The sequence below is a fragment of the Trichomycterus rosablanca genome, chromosome 26 (assembly GCF_030014385.1).
Source record: "Trichomycterus rosablanca isolate fTriRos1 chromosome 26, fTriRos1.hap1, whole genome shotgun sequence".
Lineage (NCBI taxonomy): Eukaryota > Metazoa > Chordata > Actinopteri > Siluriformes > Trichomycteridae > Trichomycterus > Trichomycterus rosablanca.
The window spans coordinates 12551401-12575489 of NC_086013.1; the positions used below are offsets into that span (position 1 = coordinate 12551401).

General features: G+C 40.2%; 1 protein-coding gene across 1 annotated transcript in view; it reads right to left on the minus strand.

The window, feature by feature from the left end:
* atp2a3 (ATPase sarcoplasmic/endoplasmic reticulum Ca2+ transporting 3) overlaps positions 1 to 11343 on the minus strand; it is a 71607-nt gene extending 60264 nt beyond the window's left edge. The window contains exon 1 of the mRNA XM_062989114.1: positions 10907 to 11343. Within this exon, the coding sequence (XP_062845184.1) occupies positions 10907 to 11024 (118 nt within the window). The 5' untranslated portion in view covers positions 11025 to 11343. The remainder of the gene's footprint in view (positions 1 to 10906) is intronic.
* Between the last annotated feature and the right edge of the window lie 12746 nt (positions 11344 to 24089).

Sequence of the window (24089 nt, forward strand, 5' to 3'; positions counted from 1 at the left end):
CACTCGTTGTGCCACTGTTGGACCCATGAGCAAAGCCCTTAACCCTCAGTGACTTGGATTGTATTCGGTTACAAATGTACACTTTGCCACAACAATTGCTAACATCTGTAATGAATTAATTATTTTAAAAAATGATGTGCTTTCAACTTTGCAGCAAGAGTTTAGGGAAGGCCCTTCCTGTTCCAGCATAGCTTGGTTTAGTAAGGCAATTTTAGCCTAGTGGTTAAGATACTGGTCCCGTAATCAAAAGGTCGCTGGTTCAAGCCCCACCACTGCTGGGTTGCCATTGTTGGGCGCTTAAGCAAGGCCCTTAATCCTCAATTGCTTGGACGATTGAAGTGTCTGCTAAATACTGAAACTCTGTTGACCTGCGCAGAGACCTCATGATCAGCCCCACTGAACAGCTCTGGAATGAACCAGCAAGCCAATTGAGACTTTCCTCACATACATCAGCGCCCAGCCATAGAAACGCTCTTTTGGCTGAATGGGCACAAATTCCCACAGACATGCTTCAAAGTCTTTTGAGCAGTCTTCTAGACTGTTCTAGCTAAAACGATCACATAAAGGTCACTCTATTTTAATATCATTTATTCTTTAACAAAGCTCATGGTCAGGTGTCCAGTACGTTGGGCCATATAGTGTAAAGTACTTGAATAGAGGGCGGCACGGTGGCTAAGTGGGTAGCACTGTCGCCTCACAGCGAGAAGGTCCTGGGTTCGATCCCCAGGTGGGGCGGTCCGCGTCCTTCCTGTGTGGAGTTTGCATGTTCTCCCCGTGTCTGCGTGAGTTTCCTCCCACAGTCCAAAGACGTGCAAGTGAGGTGAACTGGAGATACAAAATTGTCCAGGACTGTGTTTGATATAACCTTGTGAAGTGATGAATCTTGTGTAATGAGTAACTACCGTTCCTGTCATGAATGTAACCGAAGTGTAAAACATGACGTTAAAATCCTAATAAACAAACAAACAAAACTTGTATAAAAGTATCTGCTAAATGCCACAAATGTAAACGAAACATCTCGTCTTGTTTTGTTTTTAATTCAACCCATGTCCAAAAACAATCCATTCACTGCTGTCTAGAATGACTTCCATTTTTGGTCCTGTTCCAGCTTTTTTAAAATTGGGTTTAGAAACATGTGTATTCTCTCTATTTGTTGATGCCCTGGTCTTCAGAGGTCTGTGAATTTAGTGCTGCAGGCCCCTTGGAGGAAATGAGTTTGGCGCCCCTGCTCTGCCGAGTTCTGCTGTCTGTGGAAGAACTTCTGCTTTCATCACCACACGTTCACTTCACACAGAGCGTCTCAGCAGCACCAGAATAGAAGTGTAAAACTCCTGGGTGACGCCTCACTTTCACAGCAGAGTTACTCAGAGCTCGAGTGAAGAAAGCGAGCGTGGAGGGAACTGATACGTGAAGTGTATGAGGTCGGACTCCAGCAGTGGGATTTAGACTTGTGTAGAGTTGTGGTGTCTGCATACAGTTATATTAGTGCACTATATGACTATATATGTCAATCATCTATTTAAACAGAGTCAATGTTTCCAATTTAGTGTCAACAGTTTGGGGAAGGCCTTGTCCTGTTCCGGCATGGTTGCACCCCTGCGGTCCGAAAAGACATGAAGGAACTTCAGTAGCCTGCATAAGGTTTACTATATACTGAGCCGCAGAGTATATACACCAATCAGCCATAACATTAAAACCACCTCCTTGTTTCTACACTCACTGTCCATTTTATCAGCTCCACTTACCACATAGGAGCACTTTGTAGTTCTACAATTACTGACTGCAATCCATCTGTTTCTCTGCATGCTTTGTTAGCCCCCTTTCATGCTGTTTTTCAATGGTCAGGACCTCCACAGGACCACCCCAGAGCAGGTATTATTTAGGTGGTGGATCATTCACTGACTGGTGGTGGTGTGTTAGTGTGTGTTGTGCTGGTATGAGTGGATCAGACACAGCAGCGCTGCTGGAGTTTTTAAATACCGTGTCCACTCACTGTCCACTCTATTAGACACTCCTACCTAGTTGGTCCACCTTGTAGATGTAAAGTCAGAGATGATCGCTCATGTATTGCTAAATGAACCACCCGAATACGATGATTTAGAGGTATGTCCCAATACTTCCGTCCATATAGTGTACATAAAAGAAAGGGCATCCGGCCTTAAAAATGTGCCACGATAAATATGCAGACATACACTGACCAGGCATAACATTATTATATCACTGACAGGTGAAGTGAATAACACTGATTATCTCTTCATCACGGCACCTGTTAGTAGGTGGGATATATTAGGCAGCAGGTGAACATTTTATCCTCAAAGTTGATGTTAGAAGCAGGAAAAATGAACAAGTGTGAGGATTTAAGTGAGTTTGACAAGGGCCAAATTGTGATGGCTAGACGACTGGGTCAGAGCATCTCCAAAACTGCAGCTCTTGTGGGGTGATCCCGGTCTGCAGTGGTCAGTATCTATCAAAAGTGATCCAAGGAAGAAACAGTGGTAAACCGGCGACAGGGTCATTGATGCACGTGGGGGGCGAAGGCTGGCCCGTGTGGTCGGACCCAACAGACGAGCTCCTGTAGCTCAGATTTCTGAAGACGTTAATGCTGGTTCTGATAGAAAGGTGTCAGAATACACAGTGCATCACAGTTGTGTATGGGGCAGCAAAACGGGGACCGACACAATATTAGAAAGGTGGTCAAAATGTTATGCCTGATTGGTGTAACCGCTCTGTAACCATTCATTTGTTTGTTTATTTTATAAAGTGTGTTTTCATTCTGAATGATGTTGAACTAACAGTAGCTAGTACATGCTCATCGTTCAGAATTCTGCAGATGTTTAAGATACATGGGAACTGATATGTAATCATGATTAATGAGAAGCAACGTTCCATTAGTAACCAGTGAGCATGGCAAACACTAATCACTAAGAGGTTTGGAGCGAAACCACATTCCACCGTGGCACACTTTTTTTCCTTTAATTCTCCCGGTCTTACCGCCAGTACACAGGAATTCTAACCACATGCATGTAAACAAGTCCCGACAACATCTAACTAAACCCAGTTATTGAGAAAAAAAATAATACAAATTAATAAGCAACAAATGCAAACAAGCTCATTAACCGAAAGCAAAGTGGCACTAAAAAGCTTACAGGGCTCATCATATTCTACTTTATTTATTAAAACGCTCCGTTACTGGTGGAGCATGAGACTAGACCTTGGGCAGTGGACTCTTAAGAGAGCTTAGAAAGGGGTTACAGGGGGTAAGGGTATTCCCTGAGGCTTTCAGCTGCAGCAGACAGGAAGTTGACAGCTCATAGCGAAAGCGATGCTATCTGCAGCGAGATGTTACTTTTTCCATGAAGTCATCAGAGCTCGCGAGGTCGCGGCTCCTCTGCAATGATCTACTTGTACAGTTAGTAGTAGGATTCAGATTTTTTTATCCATGCTGATGGTCCAGCACAGGTGTAGATACATTGTGCTCGACTGTAGTAAAAGTTTACTCTCATTCGAACCATAACTTAAACACACGGTGAATAGCAGCACTGACCTCAGGCCAGTCTACATTCAACCGGGTGTGTTAAACTGAAGACTGTCGAGTGTGTATCAGAGTTCGTTAGTGCCCTCTTTAACCAGAGCCAGTGAAAAGTCACAACATTGGTGCCCTTTCTGGGGTGGGGTGGGGGGGGTTTCGGGAAAGGATTGGCATCCTGCACGTTATAAGCAAAAGGGGTGCTCAGCTAATGCAGCAGTAAATTACTCTAGCACACTACCATACAGGCATACACTGAGTAGGCATAACATTATGACCACTGAGAGGTGAAGTGAATAACACTGATTATCTCTTCATCATGGCACCTGTTAGTAGGTGGGATATATTAGGCAGCAAGTGAACATTTTATCCTCAAAGTTGATGTTAGAAGCAGGAAAAATGGACAAGCGTGAGGATTTGAGCGAGTTTGACAAGGGCCAAACTGTGATAGCTAGAGCAGTGTTTCTCAACCTTTTTTCAGTCACGGCACCCTTTAAAAGTATGCAAAATCTCAAGTCACCGCAGTCTAAAATGTATTAAAAAACGTACACTCTGCATCCCTTGGACTGCTAACACACACGCACACACACCATAAGGTGTCATTTAGGGAGGGAGGGGTAAACAAGACTTACTTTTAATGGGCAACCTGAGCCTGGGATGATGAACACAATCGCCCTATTCTGGCAGGGATGGATGAGAGGCAGACACGGAGCTCCTGGTCCAGAGCCCTCAGTCGCTCCCTGTACTTGTTCTTGATGTAAGTTAGGCTCGAAAAGCTCAGTTCGTGCCATGAACGAATCAGATTTAACATAATTAAGCAAGTTTATAGTTTAATTCTCAATTATTTGTCATTATACTAAGAGCACTGCTTCTTTTCTGCATGTTCTCTCTGTCGCTCGGTTACGGCTCTCTCAACTCAAACTCAAAAGAAGCTTTATTGGCATGACAAATAAGGACATTCGTATTGCCAAAGCAAGTTAGAGAGAAATAATAAAAATAACAGTAAGAAAGAACAAATATATACAAAACAGTTACATGTGCAAAAAAATATAAAATAGAATAAAAATGCAGAGTGCAAAATAATAACAATAATAATTATAATATTTACAGTAATGAGGTAGTAATAACGATCAGTTTGTGTGTGTGTGTGTGTGTGTGTGTGTGTGTGTGTGTGTGTGTGTGTGTGTGTGTGTGTGTGTGTGTGTCTCGCGCGCTCTCTGCTCTCCGTTTTCGGATTTGAATTTCGACAATAAACAGCTCTTATGACTGATTAATTCCCTTTACTGATGCGAAGCGGAATGTGTGGATTACAGCAGATAAGAACTGCGCAGAAATAAAAATATATATAGCGGCTCACAGAGGCACGACTCGGTTCCTTTTGTTCATTTTAAAGAGCCGTTCAATAGAATCGGATTGTTCGCGAACAATCCATCATTATCAGAATATTTTTGACGGCACCCCTGACGAAGCCAGAAGGCACCCGTTGAGAAAGGCTGGTCTAGACGACTGGGTCAGAGCATCTCCAGAACTGCAGCTCTTGTGGGGTGTTCCCGGTCTGCAGTGGTCAGTATCTATCAAAAGTGCTCCAAGGAAGGAACGGTGGTAAACCGGCGACAGGGTCATGTGCGGCCAAGGTTCATTGATGCACGTGGGGAGCGAAGGCTGGCCCATGTGGTCCGATCCAACAGACGAGCTCCTGTAGCTCAAACTGCTGAAGAAGTTCATGCTGGTTCTGATAGAAAGGTGTCAGAATACACAGTGCATCACAGTTTGTTGCGTATGGGGCAGCAAAAGGGGGACCGACACAATATTAGGGAGGTGGTCATTATGTTTTGCCTAATCTGTGTACATTCAGTAACAAATTCTAAATATATCTTACTGCTGCCCAGCCCTCACAGACACACGTCTAGTAAAACTTTGAGACTCCGCGTTACCTTGTAAATGACACTTTCACTCTCACACACATTTCTGACACTATACATCTTCACCCACTCATGCACAGCCTACGACAGATCCTACTACTGCTACAGTCTAAAAAAAACTAAGAGTAACACCCAACAGAATCGGAACTACTACAAAAGCGCCACACCCTAAACCAAATGCACATTTTATAGAAACTGACTGAGCAGCAAATGTGAGTATCAAAACAATCCTAATCACTGGACGCTAAGCTATGTGTCCACATTTAACGTCTCGTTTGAGGAAGTGGAAAACCGGTTGCTCGAGTTGTGTGCCGGCCGTGCTGGTCACAGCTGTGCTATCCGATTCTTTCATGCTCATGAATATACTTCCACTTTCACCGGTCATCTCCCTGTCTGTCAGGATGATGGACTCATATAGGCCAGAGGTTTCTTTAAAAAAAGTGGGGTTTTACAGAGAGGGTCAAAGGGGGTCATTGTGCAGATAGGACATGACAGCAATCTGAATTCATTTGAGCTACAATACTGATCATGAACAGGAAAATGGTGCATGCAGTGGAACGTGTACGCTCACTATCAGTCCTAACGTACAGACCATAATGCAGAACCAGTTCCTCTTTCTATTTGCATGGTTAGTGAATTTAAAACACTGACTTTGTTTCACCCCTCTCCCCCTTAACCATTGTTATCACCAACAAATTTAAAATAACAGACATCAAGAATGAAAAAAGGTGTCAGCCTGGTACAGTTACCAGTGAGCTAACATTGCTAGTAGCTCAGCACCAACACAAGCTGCCAAGGTCCATAAAGACATGGGTTGATGAGTCTGGGTTGAGTCTACACAGTGGCCTACACAAAACTCTGAACTCAACCCCACTAAAAACCACTTGTAAAAACTGAAACCACCACTTTATTTATCCTGGTCAGAGTCACTGTGGGTCCAGCTTCTCCAGAAACACAGGGTGCAATGCAGCAACAGACCCAGGACTGGACTCTAGCCCATCATGCGTCCTCGCCCATCCTTCCCAGACATAGCCATAATAATAAAACAACTAAATAAATGAAACTGTATGTCTCCAACTTGTTTCAATAGTTTGCAGAAGGCCCTTTCATATTTCAGGATGACTGTGCACCTGTAACCTATAAAGCTTTGTGTACACACAGCCTTTCACTCCATCATAGTCTTTACTGCTCACAAACCAAAACATGGCTAACTCCTATGCTAAATAGCAAGCATCTTCTAATACTATGACTGTGGTGGGAAGGGAGTCAGAATTCTACCCCATGCACCTTTGCTAGAGCTTTTTATTTATATTAAATAAATGTATGCACATTGAACATATGAGAAGCGCAGGAATGGAGGAAGATGGTCAAGGATTCAAGATTCAATAACCTTCAATATGTGAATGACAACACAGCAGAAAAGACCAGAAAGACCTAAAGGCCCTTATAAAGAAAGTTCAAATAAAAAAGGATGTGAACAGATAGCACTTCAGCTCTATAAGAAGAAGAGAAAAGTCATGACAGCAGAAAAGATCTCTAACTTTATAATTGATGGAGAAAGTTTTGAAGTGGTTTTCAGGTTTTGCCTACTTGAATCAGTTATTAACAGCAACGGATCCAGCAGTCTGGAAATCTGACACATACAGCACTTGGTAGAACAAGAACGATGAAACAATTCAGCTCTCCAAACGAAGATCAGAATTGTCCAGACTGGTGTTCTCTGTGGTACTTTATGGATGTGAAAAGTCAGGACAGGAAGAATATTGATGCTTCTGAACTTGGTGCTGGTAAAGACTTTTGAAGGTACCTTGGACTTGGATCTGTATTTAGCAGATGCTTCTATCCAACGCGCCTCACAATTACATTTCAATAGAGTTTGAGCAATTGAAGGTTAAGGGCCTTGCTCAGGAGCCCAACAGTGGCAACTAGGTGGTGGTGGTTGTGGGGATTGGACTAGCAACCTTCTGATTACTAGTCCAGTACCTTAACCACTCAGCCACCACTGACCAACAAATGAATCCTTGACCAAATCAAACATCACCTTTCACTCGAAGCCCAGATAACCAAAGTAAAGCTCTTTTATTTTGGACACATTATGAGAAAAAGCAATTTATTGATAAAGACAATTATTCTTGTAAGTTCAAGGTAAAAAAGAAAGAGGACAACCAGCAACAAGATGGATGGATACAACTAGAGTTACAATGAAGCCATTAAGAAGACTGAAGACCCAAACAGAAGACAGAACATTCTAAAGAAACACGCCACATAGACGCCGAGAGTCAGGACCGACTTCACAACACCTAATAACAATAATGCATGGCCAAAACTACTACTACCTTCTTGTTTTAGCATGGCGGTAAATGTGAGACATGAACTGGCGACTTTGGGAATCACTCGAATAGTTGTAAAAATGAATCATATCTTGTTTAGAGCACAACAATTGAGTCTTTGGCACAAGTAGGTAAAATAAAATGTAAACAATGTTATTCAAACACATTTTTTATCTCCGCATTTGTCTCATGTTAGCTGCACAGCTTTTAAACTCACATACAGTCTATTTTTACCTGAATAATTTATAATGCAACAAAATGATGTCAATATTTTAAGGTATTTAAAATGAAGCGCTCAGATGAACTTATGTGATATCTTGAATCAGCGTAAACACGATTATATTTACAGATTTTTATTTATGGAAGGGCTGTCGTGCTAGTTACTGCACCGCAGAGGTCACTTAGGGTCGTTCTTATCACCTTGTGGACTAATTAAAAATCACACACAAAATAGCAACATCAAAAGTGAAACCTTTCAGTTTCAGACTAATGATAAACTACTGCTCTTACAGTTTTGCATGTATGGTTAGAGAATTGTACCAGGTGACCATTTTGGTATGCAAAAATGCCTAAATTAAGGTATTTTCATGTGTTTCAAACAGAAAAACAAACGCAAGGGGAGGGTGTCGACCGGAACCCATACAGCACCGTATAAAATACTCTGACTGTCTTATTCACATCAAAATGTAATGCATGTGCATGCATGTATTTATCATTTGTAAGGACGATAATGAATCCCCATACTGCCCGAGTATGACCCTGTGTTATCTATTTAGGTAGTGTAAGGAATCTATTCTCAGTACTGTGTGGTTTCTGTACAGCGTGTACTACTTTTGAACTGCAAGGAAGCATCTGAGCTAAAAGTGTGACACCAGTAGAAAGCAGCACTTCATACCACTGCCAAAATGAATTCAATCAAATGAAATGAAAATAATGAAACAATTTGATGACAGGGTCACAATGTCTGCAAAACTCCATCTAGCACGGTATGGAATACTGTTATGTTAAGTTATTCACATAAAAAGTATAGTAGAATAATGCAACACATGGCTTGTATATCATATTTGGGAGCAAATTTCAAATCCAGAGACGTTCTAACAACGAAGCCTGGTAATTAAATAATATTCATTCACAGGTTTTGTGTGCTGATTTCAAAAAGCTACAAATGTACTTAAAAGTACTGGTTATTGCAGTTTATTTTTAGTACAGCATGAATTACTACTAAAATTACAGAGCCAAAAATAAAGCACCAGTAGCTACCAGTAAGCTGCATCTAACACCATTGCCAAACTAATGTTACTCAAAGCGACATAAAACATTATTTAAAGCAGCAGTATGTAACTTGGTAAGTAGTCTGTTAAGTCATTTCATACTAATCCTAGAAGACTCATTTGAAGGATGCACATCAGTACATATTCAATGCATTTTATTTGCACTGATTCTGCAACTACACTACAGTAATGCATCTGGACTAATCCTCTCCAGTACAGACAGGACATTTACATAACCTGTTCTCATTGAGGGTAGTGGTAACTCAGTGGTTGGACTAGTAATCGGAAGGCTGCTTCTGTCAGGTTACCACTACCGGGCCCTTGAGCAAGACCCTTAACTCTCAATTGCTTGTTCGTCAGCCACAATAGTAAGTCACTAGATAAAAGCATCTGCCAAGTGTTTAAGATGTTTAATTTGACAGAGCCAGTATCCACACTGCTAGAAGGTGGCGCTGTAGATGTCAATCGATACAGCATAAATAAACAACATAAATTAACTGTAGACAGAATCATCAGTTTAACCGGATGGAAGATGTCAAATACTGGAGAGGAATTTATGACTACTGAAAACAAATCTGACCCTGCTTTATTTATTTTTGTTCTTTGACGATATTAAAATACATGACCACATTTTGGAATCTATACTGCACTTGGAAAAAATGAACTCTACATAAAGGCTTCATTTCAAGATTCCCCCCCCCCCCCCCTGCTGCTGTTTTAATTTCCTCCAAATCATAAATTCTTCACTATTTATTTAGCATATAAACATTAAACGAGCAAATGCAGCTGGATTCTCATCAGCAATGCAGAACAAAAAATAATACAACCAAGTTTGCAGTGGTATTTATTTGCTTTTTCGCTTTATTAAGCCTGATAAAGCAAATATAAAAAATTTTGTTTGTTTAAACTGCATGAAGAACTGGGATTGTACGGAATACTGTTAAATGGCACCAAATTTCTGTATATGAACATCAAACAAGCAAATGCACATTAGTAGTGCAAAAATAAAAGTAATACGACCAAGTTTGCAGTGATATTTATTTACTTTATTAAGCCTGAATTCTTCATATAAGATTTTTGTTAATGTTTACTGCACGAAGAACTGGGACTGTACGGAATACTGTTAAGTGGCTTCAAATTTCTGTATATAAACAATAAACTAGCAAAAGCACATGGATTCTCATCAGTAGTGCAAAACTTAAAGTAATACAAACAAGTTTGGAGTGATATATATTTACATTATTAAAACTGACTCCTTCATTGATGATGTTTTATACTGTAGATTTTAACTGTATGAGGAAGCGGGACTGTACGGAATACTGTTAAGTGGCACCAAATTTCTGTAGATAAACATTAAACTAGCAAATGCACATGAATTCTCACCAGCAGTGCAAAACTAAAAGTAATACAACTAAGTTTGTAGGGACATTTATTTGCTTTATTAAGCCTGACTCCTTTATATAAAATGTATTACTGTATGAGGAACCGGGACTGTGCGGAATACTGTGAAGTGGCACCAAATTTCTGTAAACATTAAACGAGCAAATAAACACGGTTGCATTGCTTTTTTATTTTGCACTACTGATAAGAATGCAAGTTTGTAGAGATATTTGTTTGCTTTATGAAGCCTGACCCCTTCACAAAAGAGTTTTCATATGTTAACTGGACGAAGAACTTGGACTGTGCGGAATACTGTGAACTAGCATCAAATCCGACCCGACAGCTCTGTATTGATTTATTGTTCCATACTGCAGCTTTAAACAACCCAGTCAAATAAAGTACATTTAATGTATTACTTTATCAGACTGGGTTTTATTCGAACACGCGTGAATAAACAAACAGCAGCAGGTAACTCACCGTTCGGTCCGTATTTCTCAAAATTGCTCTTCACTTGTTCCGCAGTCAGTCCGTTGTTTTCATTCACGTCGAAGTGTTTAAAAACTTCTGACGAGGATTTAGTGTGCGCGTTTTCCATTCTGTTTTCTGGACAGGGACTGAATGACTATGCAGACCTGAAATGCATGAATTTAGATGAAAAATGACGGCGAGTTTGATGAGAGGTCCGAGACTGAGAGCGTCAGCGAGCGATGGTGGATCTGCTGTGACTTCTTCCACCTGCCCGTTCAGCGAGCTGAACACTGCGACCCACTGCCCTCCTCCCTGACTTATCCCTTCTTTCTCCTCTTTGTATTTCGTTTTTTCTCCTCTCTTTTCTTCCCTGAAGCTGCCTGCCAGTCGTCGCTGTGAGAGCTCCTCTCCTCTCTCCTCTCAGGCTGGAGAGAAACGGAAGGTGTGCTTCTGTACCGGGGGCCGCCTCTTTCTTCTCAGAGAATCCGAAACCGCATACTTCTCTACTAAGTAGTACGCATGGGAAACCGATACGCACTATTCCGACGCGCAGTGTAGTATGGTAGTATGCATTTCGGAACACAGGCTGAATGGCTGAGGCGCGCGCTCCTATTGGCTCGCGCTGATCTCACCTGAACGAGTGGGAGACTCGTACAGCTCGCGGCTTGATCTATTCAATACGGAAAACGAGTTAGTCCGGGGTGGCGGAAGTACTAAATCGTGCTAAAAATATAGTGTGCAACATTCATTGTTATTTTGTTTTTAAAATAAAAAACTTAGTTTAATAAAACACTTTCTGTAAATTCAAACTGAAGAAGTGCGCTGTAAGCTAGTACATGTCCAACTGACTGTCAAACCACAAACATTTCTCTGTGGGTTCTGTCCTTTTTTTAATTTAATAAGTTGCTAGCATAAATGTAGTATTTAAAAAAATGATTTGCCATAATAGGTAATAAAAAGAATTCTCTAAATTAATATAAACATTCAGTATGTCTGCAAACAAACCAGCTGGACTACTTTAGCCAGTTATCTGTAGCTATGTTACCTCAGAGATGCTAGCTTACTGGCTACCTAACATTTTTCTAACATTTGCAAAACATTATTTAGGCATTGTTTTGGATGTATACAGATGTTTCAGACTGCTCTAACATGTGTCTGGTTCGCGCTACTAACACGTTACAAACACAATCTAGCTAAAAGTATGTAGACTCGACCATAAGCTTGTTGGACATTCCATCCCAAAGCCAAGAGCCACTTTTTACTGTTCTGGAAGCCTTTCCACAAAATTTTACTGTTAAACTTTCCAAATTGGTTCCAAAAATGACGTCCACATGTTTTAATTGGGGTTAGGGTCCTGCCTCAGTGCACTTTTTTTTTTTAATTTAACATTAGCATAGGGTGAAGTAAAGTAGAGTCTATTTTTCCTACTTGAAAAAAAACATTAATTAAATTAACCATAAATGCATTTATGACTTTTCCAACTCATTTTACCAATCTAGAATCTTCCAATCTTCAATAATTTCCCTCGGGATAAATAAAGTATCTATTTAGAACGACTGACTGTACATTACTGAGAACATCTTGCATGATGGGACAGTTTTGTGTTTGGTTCATGTATATGACATATAATCACCTATAATAAGCAATTGGTTTAGCATAATGGGGGGCATCAGGTAGTGGGGATGCAGACGACCATAGGTTTATAATGACTTGTATTTGATCCTTGTCTTAGGTCACTTTGCAGCTAACTGTATCTCTGTGGGTTTTCTCTAGTTGTTCCACTTTTCATATTTCTAAAAAACACAGCCTTGTGTGAATAGGCTGCTCTAAATTCCCAAAGATTGGAATGACTATGAGTAGGATACTCTGTGTAGATTGGTACCCTGTTGCACTGTTCATGGTGTATTCCTGCACTTCTATAATATCTTCCCAAATGTTTATGGACTTGGGTCATCCCTTGGCCAAAGTATCTTTTCATTACAATGAATATTATATGAACTTTTTGAAGAATGTAGTGTAATAAGTTGAAGTGTAGTAGGTAATAGGACTCTGCATAGCTGGCCACTGTAGAGTCGAGAAAGTAAATTCAGAACAGAAAAAAGAACAGCAGTTACACAAAATGAATAACTGTTAGAAATATAAAGTCATGGATGAACCAACATCCTACTTCTGAATTCTGTAAAAACAGAAGTATTAATATTGGGCACTAATTTTATCCTTGAGGTTGATGATTGTGTATTTATGTCATCCACCCAGTGAATTAGTTTAATTAGATGAATCCATTATTTAAGATAAATTGTAAAAGATACAGGCAGTACTTTTTCTCATCAGTACTGGCTGTATCTTTGTCCCCAATATACATCTACCCTAGTTTCCTTTTCATCCAGCAGTTATTGTGCTTTCTCACACTGGGCGCACTATATTTATCCGGAAAGTCGCAGAGAAGTGAACAGGTTTTTTTTTTAACTTCTATCCAGGTCATTACCAAGTCCCACTCAGTGTGAGAGTCGCCCTTCTTTGAGTAGGAGTTACTCTTGCCTGATCTGTCCTAGTTTTCTTTTAACCAAGAGATGGACAAAAGCAGAACTTAAAGAGTTGCTTTGCTGTATTTTGAGTATTTTGTGTATTTTGGGTGCGTATGAAAACATTGTGCCAACCTTCCCTTATTTCACACTGGGTACAATTACTTTTAAGAAGAAAAAAAGATACCACCGGTTTATGTCTTAAATAACTTATAACACAAATAAAACATTGTGTCCCTGTTCAGGTTTTATGAATAATATAATTTGATTGTTTGGTTTTGCAATGAATGTGCTATTATAATCCATTAAAAAGTTAAATACTGTAATATTAATAATAATCAACCAAGAGTAGATATAGTAGTAGAATAATCAGAGTACTTGACATGACTGGTGGACGCTGATTTTTGGTCATATATTTTCAGGGCATATGTACTACGGTGGCCGAGAAGTGCAAAACAAATTTACATTTCAGAAAACAAAATTACAAAAAAACTAAAACAAATTTACAACAAAAGCAAAAACAAATTTACAAGTGCTCGGGTACCCAGTGTTTGTAAATTTGTTTTGGCATATGTAAAAGTGTTTCAGCACTTGTAAATTTATTTTCGGCATATGTAATTTTGTTTTCTAAAATGTATATTTGTTTTGCACTTCCCGGCCGCACATTTCTGACGGAAAAGGCAGGGACAATAAACCGGAAGTGCGTGTTGCTTACCTGCTGTCAATCAAACTGTTTCTCAGCGATAAAGTGAACGGAGTTTGTGATGGTGACGATAAACAAGGTTTTGTCTAGTTTGTGGAAATCATTTTATCCAGTTGACCCGCTATTGTTTTTCTTGTGGAAAGTTTTGTGCAGATGTTTAGACGTGGCGTGTGCATCTCTATTTACCGTCCGCTCTTCTAAACATCTAAGGAATTCCCACAAGAACAACAAAAGCGAAATAATGAAAATAATTAACACAAAATGGACAAAACATTGTTTATTAGGGACGGAACATCTGATACCGAGGCTTTAAAACTTGTTTCACTTTTGTAACAGTGGACTCAGTGTATCGGAGCTTATATTAAAGCAGCATGTGCGGGACTGATGAAGCTTTGTGCTGTGTTTTATCTCACTCACTATATAAGAGACAATCAAACCAGGGTTACCCACCGTCCTGTAACATACACAATCCTGCTTTATCTGGAGACTAAACGCTGCGTTCTGTATTGAACTGATACAGGACGCTTTGTTCCGTATTTTTATCAGTGGGAGACGGTGTGGTGTATGAAACAGAAGGAAACTGCTGCTTAATTCATTATATTAAGTAGTGTTCACTTTTATTCTTAGTAACGTGACATAACCTGTTTAATACACCGCTGTATGTGTAGCACAGTGGGCGGAGTGCGTTGTTTTGCCTAAAATATGGTTCTGACTTATTATAAAGAATGAAAATAATAAATTTTAAACACCATAAATAAAACCTTTGTTCTCATGACTGTGTAAGGTCCCCCCCTGCTGCTATAACCAGCGCACACACACCGTTACTAAGAATAAAAGTGAACACTACTTAATATAATTCCCTCAGTCTCCCATTGATAAAAATACGGGATGGTTGGTAACCCTGGTTTGATTGTCTCTTATATAGTGAGTGAGATAAAACACAGCACAAAGCTTCATCAGTCCCGCACATGCTGAGTCCAGTGTTACAAAAGTGAAACAAGCTTCAACAAGCCTCGGTATCAAATGTTCCGTCCCTAATAAACAATGTTTTGTCCATTTTGTGTTAATGATTTTCATTATTTCGCTTTTGTTGTTCTTGTGGGAATTCCTTAGATGTTTAGAAGAGCGGACGGTAAATAGAGATGCACACGCCACGTCTAAACATCTGCACAAAACTTTCCACAAGAAAAACAATAGCGGGTCAACTGGATAAAATGATTTCCACAAACTAGACAAAACCTTGTTTATCGTCACCATCACAAACTCCGTTCACTTTATCGCTGAGAAACAGTTTGATTGACAGCAGGTAAGCAACACGCACTTCCGGTTTATTGTCCCTGCCTTTTCCGTCAGAAATGTGCGGCCGGGAAGTGCAAAACAAATATACATTTTAGAAAACAAAATTACATATGCCGAAAATAAATTTACAAGTGCTGAAACACTTTTACATATGCCAAAACAAATTTACAAACACTGGGTACCCGAGCACTTGTAAATTTGTTTTTGCTTTTGTTGTAAATTTGTTTTAGTTTTTTTGTAATTTTGTTTTCTGAAATGTAAATTTGTTTTGCACTTCTCGGCCACCGTACATATGTCATCTGTGTTTGGTTACTGCACTTGTGGGTGCATGGTAAGGATGAAATCTGGCTCCTAGACTCAGGGCTGAGGTCATGCAAAGCTAAATTCTTCTTGCTTTGCATGCCTCTGCCCTGTCTGTAGCCTTTTATCAATGACAAGCAAAAAGAGCCACAGTGATGTTTGCTAAAGACCAAAAGGATTGGACTATTAAGGTACATGGCTTAACATACACAGAGTGTGTGTGCTTGACTGGCCTGCCTGCAGTCCAGATTTGTTTTATGTTGAAAATGTATTCAAATTCAACCACAATTTAACAGTCAGAGAACCTTGGAAACAGACATTCAAAGATGTTTTTTTTCCCTTTACTACACGTACTGGCAAATTTCAGTTTTATAGCTTAGCACTGACTTATTTTATTTATTTATTTTTTATGTTTCATTATGGAAGACGACTACACTGTCCCAGTAGTCCACTTCAGCAAAGAAGCACTTTTCAAAGAAGCAGACCACATCCTCCATTAGACACAGTCAATTATGCATGTTATGGTTATGCTGCGGTAAAAATGACCCTAAATACCTATCTATAAAATCAAAAATAGCCATGCATGAGAAGCTAACCATTTAACCATCTGTTTATTAAGTTTAGAGATCTAAGCAAGAATATCGGCAACGTACTGCATGCAGCATGTATTACTATTCAGAGCACGTTATACACAATCAATTTGTTTAAGCTGTTGACCTTCCTCCAGGGGAATCCATGGAGGTCTGCTACGAAGTTTCTTTGGGACAAATCCAGCAGCTGCTGGCCATGCACTGATGCAAATAAATGGATACTCCTTTGTGTTCCTGGATAAGAATCTTAATAGGACATTAGCCAGCTAGTGGCCTCCGTATTATTTATACATGATGAGCAGTCTTTTCCAAATAAGCACAGAGTGATCCAATACATCTCACTGACTGAATAACACAGACAGTAGAATGGTTTGTATTAAAGAGTGCAAGAGTTTGAGAAAATTATGGCGCTTTTAAATGATATCAAGTCAGTTTGTCAATTTACAGTAAACGAGGTAAATGAAAGAAGCTCTCACAAAGAATATTTTTGCTTTAATGAGCTGCTTTAATAAACTCTTCAGTGATGTTATTGTGAAGAGAAATGCCTAGGAGCAACAACAGCTTAACCACAAAGTCATACACTATATGGACAAAAGTATTGGGACACCCATTTTAATTTGTGAATTAATGTGTTTCAGACACAACAATTGCTAACAGGTGTAATAAATCGATTATATAATAACTTTTTAGGGAAGGTCCTTTTCAGTTCCAGCATTACTGTGCAAAAAGCTTGGTTTAAAGAAGCTCCAGATTACCTCAGCTTTGGAATGAACTGGAACATCAATGCCCAGCCATACAAATGCTCTTTTGACCAAATGGGCACATTCTTGTGTGAAACCTTCTCAGAAGAGCGGCTGCTGTTATAGCTGAAAAGATCACACAGAGGTCACTCTATTTTAATACCATTTGTTTTTTAAATGGGACATCCAACAAGCATGGTCAACATGGTCAGGTGTCTTAATACTTTTGACCATATAGTGTATACTGTCTTTTAAAGCAATGCCACCACAAGAACTGTTTGGTAGGACTGGGATTTATGGGTTTGGTTTCCATAGCCGGATAGCTGAGCACAATCCTAAACACTGCCACGATGAAGCTACTCTGGTCAGCTGTTAAGTGCTGTTATTGGAAAGTAGAGACTTCTAGGAGCAACCATAAACAGCTCAACCACAAAATCATAGAACTCAACCAAATGGCGTAAATCACCTGTGTGCAACACTCACTACTAAGTTTGTAACAGACTTAGAGAGGAACATCAGCTCAAAAACTTTATGGAATAAGTTTAAATAGCTCTGTTGCTGGAAGCAATCGTAAAATCACAAAGCGTTGTGTCATTGTGTCAATGAGCAGTGGTAGCTCAGTGGTTAAGATACTGGCACTGTTAGGCCCCTGAGCAAACCCTCAATTGCTCAAACTGTATTCAGTAAATGTAAGTCGCTTTGGATAAAAGCGTCTGCTAAACACGTAAAAATGTGAATGTCATTAGCTGAAGTAGTATAAAGCACACCAGCATTAGACTCTCTAGCAGTCTGACCTGATCTTTCTTTAACACCTTCAAAACAAACTGTGATCTTTTGGGCTAATGGAGACGTATGTCTGAGTCCTTGTTCCAAAAGCTTGTGGAAAGCCTTTTCTAAAAATATTAAATAAAATTGAAGGCTGTTGTAGTGGAAAAGAAGGGGAGGGAGTCCCCAGTGCCCTTGAATTTGAGAGATGTTCAACAAGGACATATGGAAGTGATGTTAGGCTATGTGGCCTCACTAGAAATAAGAATCAAAGGAAAGGAAATTCTCTATTCTAAATCTATGCATGTGTGATGTACCTCACTTGTACACAATGGCTGGCTGTTTCCATAACACCAGAGTTTCCATTCTGTCTTGGGTGCATCCTGGCAGCATTTGCCTTAACTTTTGGCTTTGTTTTCACTTTGCATTATGGAAATCTGGCCAGGTCCAGCCTTTATACAGATAATAGTGCACTCTTACACTTGTATAATCTGCCGTTTGGATTCTCTTCTCTTTCTCTCTGTCGTATTTTCTAATAGCATTCAACAAAAGAACTCTCATTTCTTTATGCCCATTCATCCTGGTGCTCATGGGGTCTGCTACCAGACGTCTAGGAAACGATCCGACCGTTTCAGCACTTACTGCAGAGAGTGCTCTGCAGTCAGAACATCGTGAATCAATCCGCCGTGGCACTGATTGAACTAATCTGCAGTCGTCCGTCCTGCAGGCTCCATGCTGCGTTTCTAGCATTGACTTTGACTCAAGGAGATCTTGAGTGGGACCAGAATTCAGACGGCAGCAGATGAACCTGACACAGTCGAGCAGACACAGATGGAGGGTGAGGGGGGCCTGTATTAAGAGGTGGGGGGGTCCATGGCTTGTGATTACAGATTAGGTCTAGAGAGAGTTTGGAGTTGAAGGATGTGAGAGAAAATGCAGTATTCTCTCTTCTAAAGCGCTAGCACTTTCACGCCAACCTGCATCTGTGACGCAGCAATTTCACAGGATGGCACCGAGAGATGCCAACGCTGCCTGCTAGGCTACCTGACTAGAATAATAGATGAAGTGAGAGCAAGGCAAAGCACAAAAAAACAGGGAAGAGGGAGAGAGTAGAGAGATAAATGGTATCTGAATTGCAAAATACCATCCAGAGTGGCAAATGAGATCCAGTCATCCTGGCGTGTGATAACCAATCAGGATCAGCTATCAGCTTCTCCTCAGTGAATAAAAAACGCCATCATCTTCATTCAGAAATCAAAAAATAAAAACAGTAGGAGGGGAGCGGGAAAACGAAAGCGAGCCATATTACTTTCAGAAAATGACCTGACAAAGCAGCGTATCGCTTCTATGTATCATTTTGGATGCAATTCCGCCTCTCCTTTCATCCCTCCTCCTCAGATTTTTACACTTGGACATCGGGGTGGCACAGAATTACAGTAGGGTGGGCAAAATGCACCAAAATGTAAATTGTATAGCTATTGTACATGCTGAATAAAACCATTATCATTAATCTGGAATGTTGCTATATGTGTTGCTGTGTTGCTATAACTATGTTGATTTGATTTGATTTGATTTGATTTTATTGAACCATTTCATATTTTATAAATAGATACAATACCTCCTATAAAAAACTGAAACAGTCAGGGATAACACAAAAAGTCCATAGACTTATTTCCATTGTGGTCCCTAGGACACATGTTACCATTCCATGTTACCATTGGACACATTGGACTCTGGAGCAAAGCAGCATTTACTTTACTAAGAGGGCTTTTTACTAGATTTTGGAACATGACTCCAAGGATTTGTTACCAGTCAGCCCCAAGAAAATAACTGGGCTTGGGCACTGATGTTGGCCAGTCAGATTCAAATTTGACATCCTCAAAATACCCATTCAATATCCATCCACTAGATTGATTTCTCCAGAGAGCAGGTTACCTACGGTCCAGTGGCAGTGTGGTTTACACCAGGCTTTTTAAACTTCTTTTCAAGCAACACACATTTTGTCCATGAATGAGTGACTACTCGAAAGGTTAAAAGGCTGCGAGTGCCTTAAAAGGGCAGTGTACCACAGTCTATGGAAATGGGTGCATGTTTTATTTAATGCACCTGTTTGCAACAGGTGTGGCTGAAATAGCCACATTCACTGGTTAGAAGGGCTGTCCATATACATTTGGCTATATATATACTGTAGTATATTTAAAATGGTTTGCAAGCAACATCAATGGTTTACCAGTTTTGGCCTAAACACATTATCCACAAACTTTTTAAGTCTTACTTTCTAAGCCGCTTATCCTAATCAGGGTCGTGGGGGCCTATCCAGCTCTCAGTGGGTGCAAGACACAGAAACACCCTGGACAGGGCGCCAGTCCATCGCACCTTCACACCTTAACACCTTAACACTCACACACACACATCTAAGGGCAACTTTAGTATGTCCAGTTAACCCGTTTTTGGACTGCGGGAGAAAACCCACACGGACAATGGAAGAACATGCAAACTCCACACAGACAGGACCCAGACCACTCCACCTAGGAATCAAACCCAGGACCTTCTTGCTGTGAGGTGACATTGCTACCCACCTAGCCAATGTGCCACCCACTGGTATACATCTTACCTCTAAATCGAGATTTACTTTATATGGTATTTTAATGATTGCCAAAGTGAATCTTACATTTACATTTTTGGCATTTAGCAGACGCTTTTTTATCCATTACAGTTACATTATACAGTCTGAGCAACTGAGGGTTAAGGGCCTTGCTCAAGGGCCCAACAGCAGCAACCTGGCAGCTGTGAGGCTTGAACCAGCAACTTTATGATTACTAGTCCAGTACCTTAACCACTAGGCTTCAGCTTGAGGACCTGGGTTTGACATTTTCTGTGAGAAATGCAGAATTGCATGTTTTTAAGGCACTCAGATTTTTTCCCACAATACAAATGATTTGGTAGGTGGACTGGCTTCTATAGACTGTGCCATGGTCTGATTGAGTGAGTCAGTATGTAGGTGTAAAATTAGCCCCCTGGTCAGGGTACATTCCTGCCTCAAATCCAGTGTTTCCCAATGGTACATAACCTACTTTAAACCTGTCAGGCTAAGTGCTAGTAAAAATAAGTGAATAATGGTATTTTGTAATACTGTGCAGAATTACTCCACACATACATATACTGAAAGCCACCTGCGAGCCTGCTATGAGACCGAAAATTACACCCATAATGATGAGTCACACATTTATCATCGCCAAACATCGACTGCTTATAATTGCCTAATGGAATTTACCAATCCACAACAGTTATTATTAGTATTATCATGCACCAGAACGTGGTGTGAAAGCATGCCAGTCTTTTGTGCAGTTGAGTTAGATCTTACGCATGCTGCCTGGAGCTATTAGCTGCATATAGACATGTTTTAAACAGTCAAAGAGGAAAACCAATATCAAATGTTAAAGTCCTTTTGTACAGCAGCTACCAGTCTGGAAATGATTTGGACTAACAGGTGCTTTTACAGACATGTGACATTGAAAACATCTGTATTAAAAATGGCATAACTAAGGTTAGAGCAATTAGAAATTATTGATTTTCTTATTTATAAAGAATGCAACACCATTAGAAAGCTTGTCTGTAGTTTATGTATCTCCAATTCACCTCACTGTAGGAGGAAACCAGAGCTCCCGGAGGAAACCCACACAGACACAGGGACATGCAGACTTGCAAACTCCACACAGAAAGGACCCAGACTGTTCCACCTGGGAATCGAACCCAGGACCTTCTTGCTGTGAGGAGACAGTGCTACCCACCTGCTTGTCAGTTGGGCAGTATTTTGTTATATTAGATTCGGCAGTCATGGCTTGTAACTGTGCTAAAGAAACACACACACACACACACACACATATATATATACAGTGTATCACAAAAGTGAGTACACCCCTCACATTTTTGCAAATATTTCATTATATCTTTTCATGGGACAACACTATAGACATGAAACTTAGATATAATTTAGAGTAGTCAGTGTACAGCTTGTATAGCAGTGTAGATTTACTGTCTTCTGAAAATAACTCAACACACAGCCATTAATGTCTAAATAGCTGGCAACATAAGTGAGTACACCCCACAGTGAACATGTCCAAATAGTGCCCAAATGTGTCGTTGTCCCTCCCTGGTGTCATGTGTCAAGGTCCCAGGTGTAAATGGGGAGCAGGGCTGTTAAATTTGGTGTTTTGGGTACAATTCTCTCATACTGGCCACTGGATATTCAACATGGCACCTCATGGCAAAGAACTCTCTGAGGATGTGAGAAATAGAATTGTTGCTCTCCACAAAGATGGCCTGGGCTATAAGAAGATTGCTAACACCCTGAAACTGAGCTACAGCATGGTGGCCAAGGTCATACAGCGGTTTTCCAGGACAGGTTCCACTCGGAACAGGCTTCGCCAGGGTCGACCAAAGAAGTTGAGTCCACGTGTTCGGCATCATATCCAGAGGTTGGCTTTAAAAAATAGACACATGAGTGCTGCCAGCATTGCTGCAGAGGTTGAAGACGTGGGAGGTCAGCCTGTCAGTGCTCAGACCATACGCCGCACACTGCATCAACTCGGTCTGCATGGTCGTCATCCCAGAAGGAAGCTGACGCACAAGAAAGCCCGCAAACAGTTTGCTGAAGACAAGCAGTCCAAGAACATGGATTACTGGAATGCCCTGTGGTCTGACGAGACCAAGATAAACTTGTTTGGCTCAGATGGTGTCCAGCATGTGTGGCGGCGCCCTGGTGAGAAGTACCAGACAACTGTATCTTGCCTACAGTCAAGCATGGTGGTGGTAGCATCATGGTCTTGGGCTGCATGAGTGCTGCAGGCACTGGGGAGCTGCAGTTTGTTGAGGGAAACATGAATTCCAACATGTACTGTGACATTCTGAAACAGAGCATTATCCCCTCCCTTCGAAAACTGAGCCTCATGGCAGTTTTCCAACAGGATAACGACCCCAAACACAACCTCCAAGATGACAACTGCCTTGCTGAGGAAGCTGAAGGTAAAGGTGATGGACTAAACCCAATTGAGCACCTGTGGCACATCCTCAAGTGGAAGGTGGAGGAGTTCAAGGTGTCTAACATCCACCAGCTCCGTGATGTCATCATGGAGGAGTGGAAGAGGATTCCAGTAGCAACCTGTGCAGCTCTGGTGAATTCCATGCCCAGGAGGGTTAAGGCAGTGCTGGATAATAATGGTGGTCACACAAAATATTGACACTTTGGGCACAATTTGGACATGTTCACTGTGGGGTGTACTCACTTATGTTGCCAGCCATTTAGACATTAATGGCTGTGTGTTGAGTTATTTTCAGAAGACAGTAAATCTACACTGCTATACAAGTTGTACACTGACTACTCTAAGTTATATCCAAGTTTTATTTCTATAGTGTTTTCCCATGAAAAGATATAATAAAATATTTGCAGAAATGTGAGGGGTGTACTCACTTTTGTGATACACTGTATATACATACATATACTATATATATATATACATTTGCATGTACAATTATGTTGTCAATAAACCTAAAAGAAAGTTACATATGACCACATATGAAAAACAGTTCAGTTTCACCATGTATATAATATAATAATTGTAAGGTTTATTATTTAAATAATTCTTTTTAACATGTGTAGCCTTATAAGTAATTTTATCAATTTTATATTATTTAACATACCCAATTGGTAAAATGCACATAAAGACAGAAAGTAGGGACATATAAACATTTTTTACAGATGTTCTACTTTGTCAACATACCTGATTTTTGTAAACGCCCAATTTGATACTTTCAACACATTCCAAACTATTTGGGACAAAGACAACACAACAATGGAAGATTTGTGAGATATTCAGAAAACCTGTTTTGAAACTGACATGACCCTGCCCAAGAACAATGCATTCACACTATATAGACTAAGTATAGAGGCAGTAATTAAACACATTGTGTTTAATTACTTGCCTTGCTTCTATGCTAAATGCAAAATTCAAAAACATGTTCATATTTTCAATGTAAGATAGTTCATAATTCCAACATAAATCATAGGGAGTATTTTTAAGGCTTTTTTGTAATTTAGAAGTCTGTCTGCATAGCTAGTCCTGGCACCTATTGTAGCTTACCTACAGCTGTCCAATCTCCATCCAGTGTAAATTTTGGCATGTATTAACTGTTAGTGGTGTCCAGATTAGATTACTGGTTAAATACAGTTTCCGCACTTTTTATACTTTTTATTGAATTTCAAAAACAAATGAG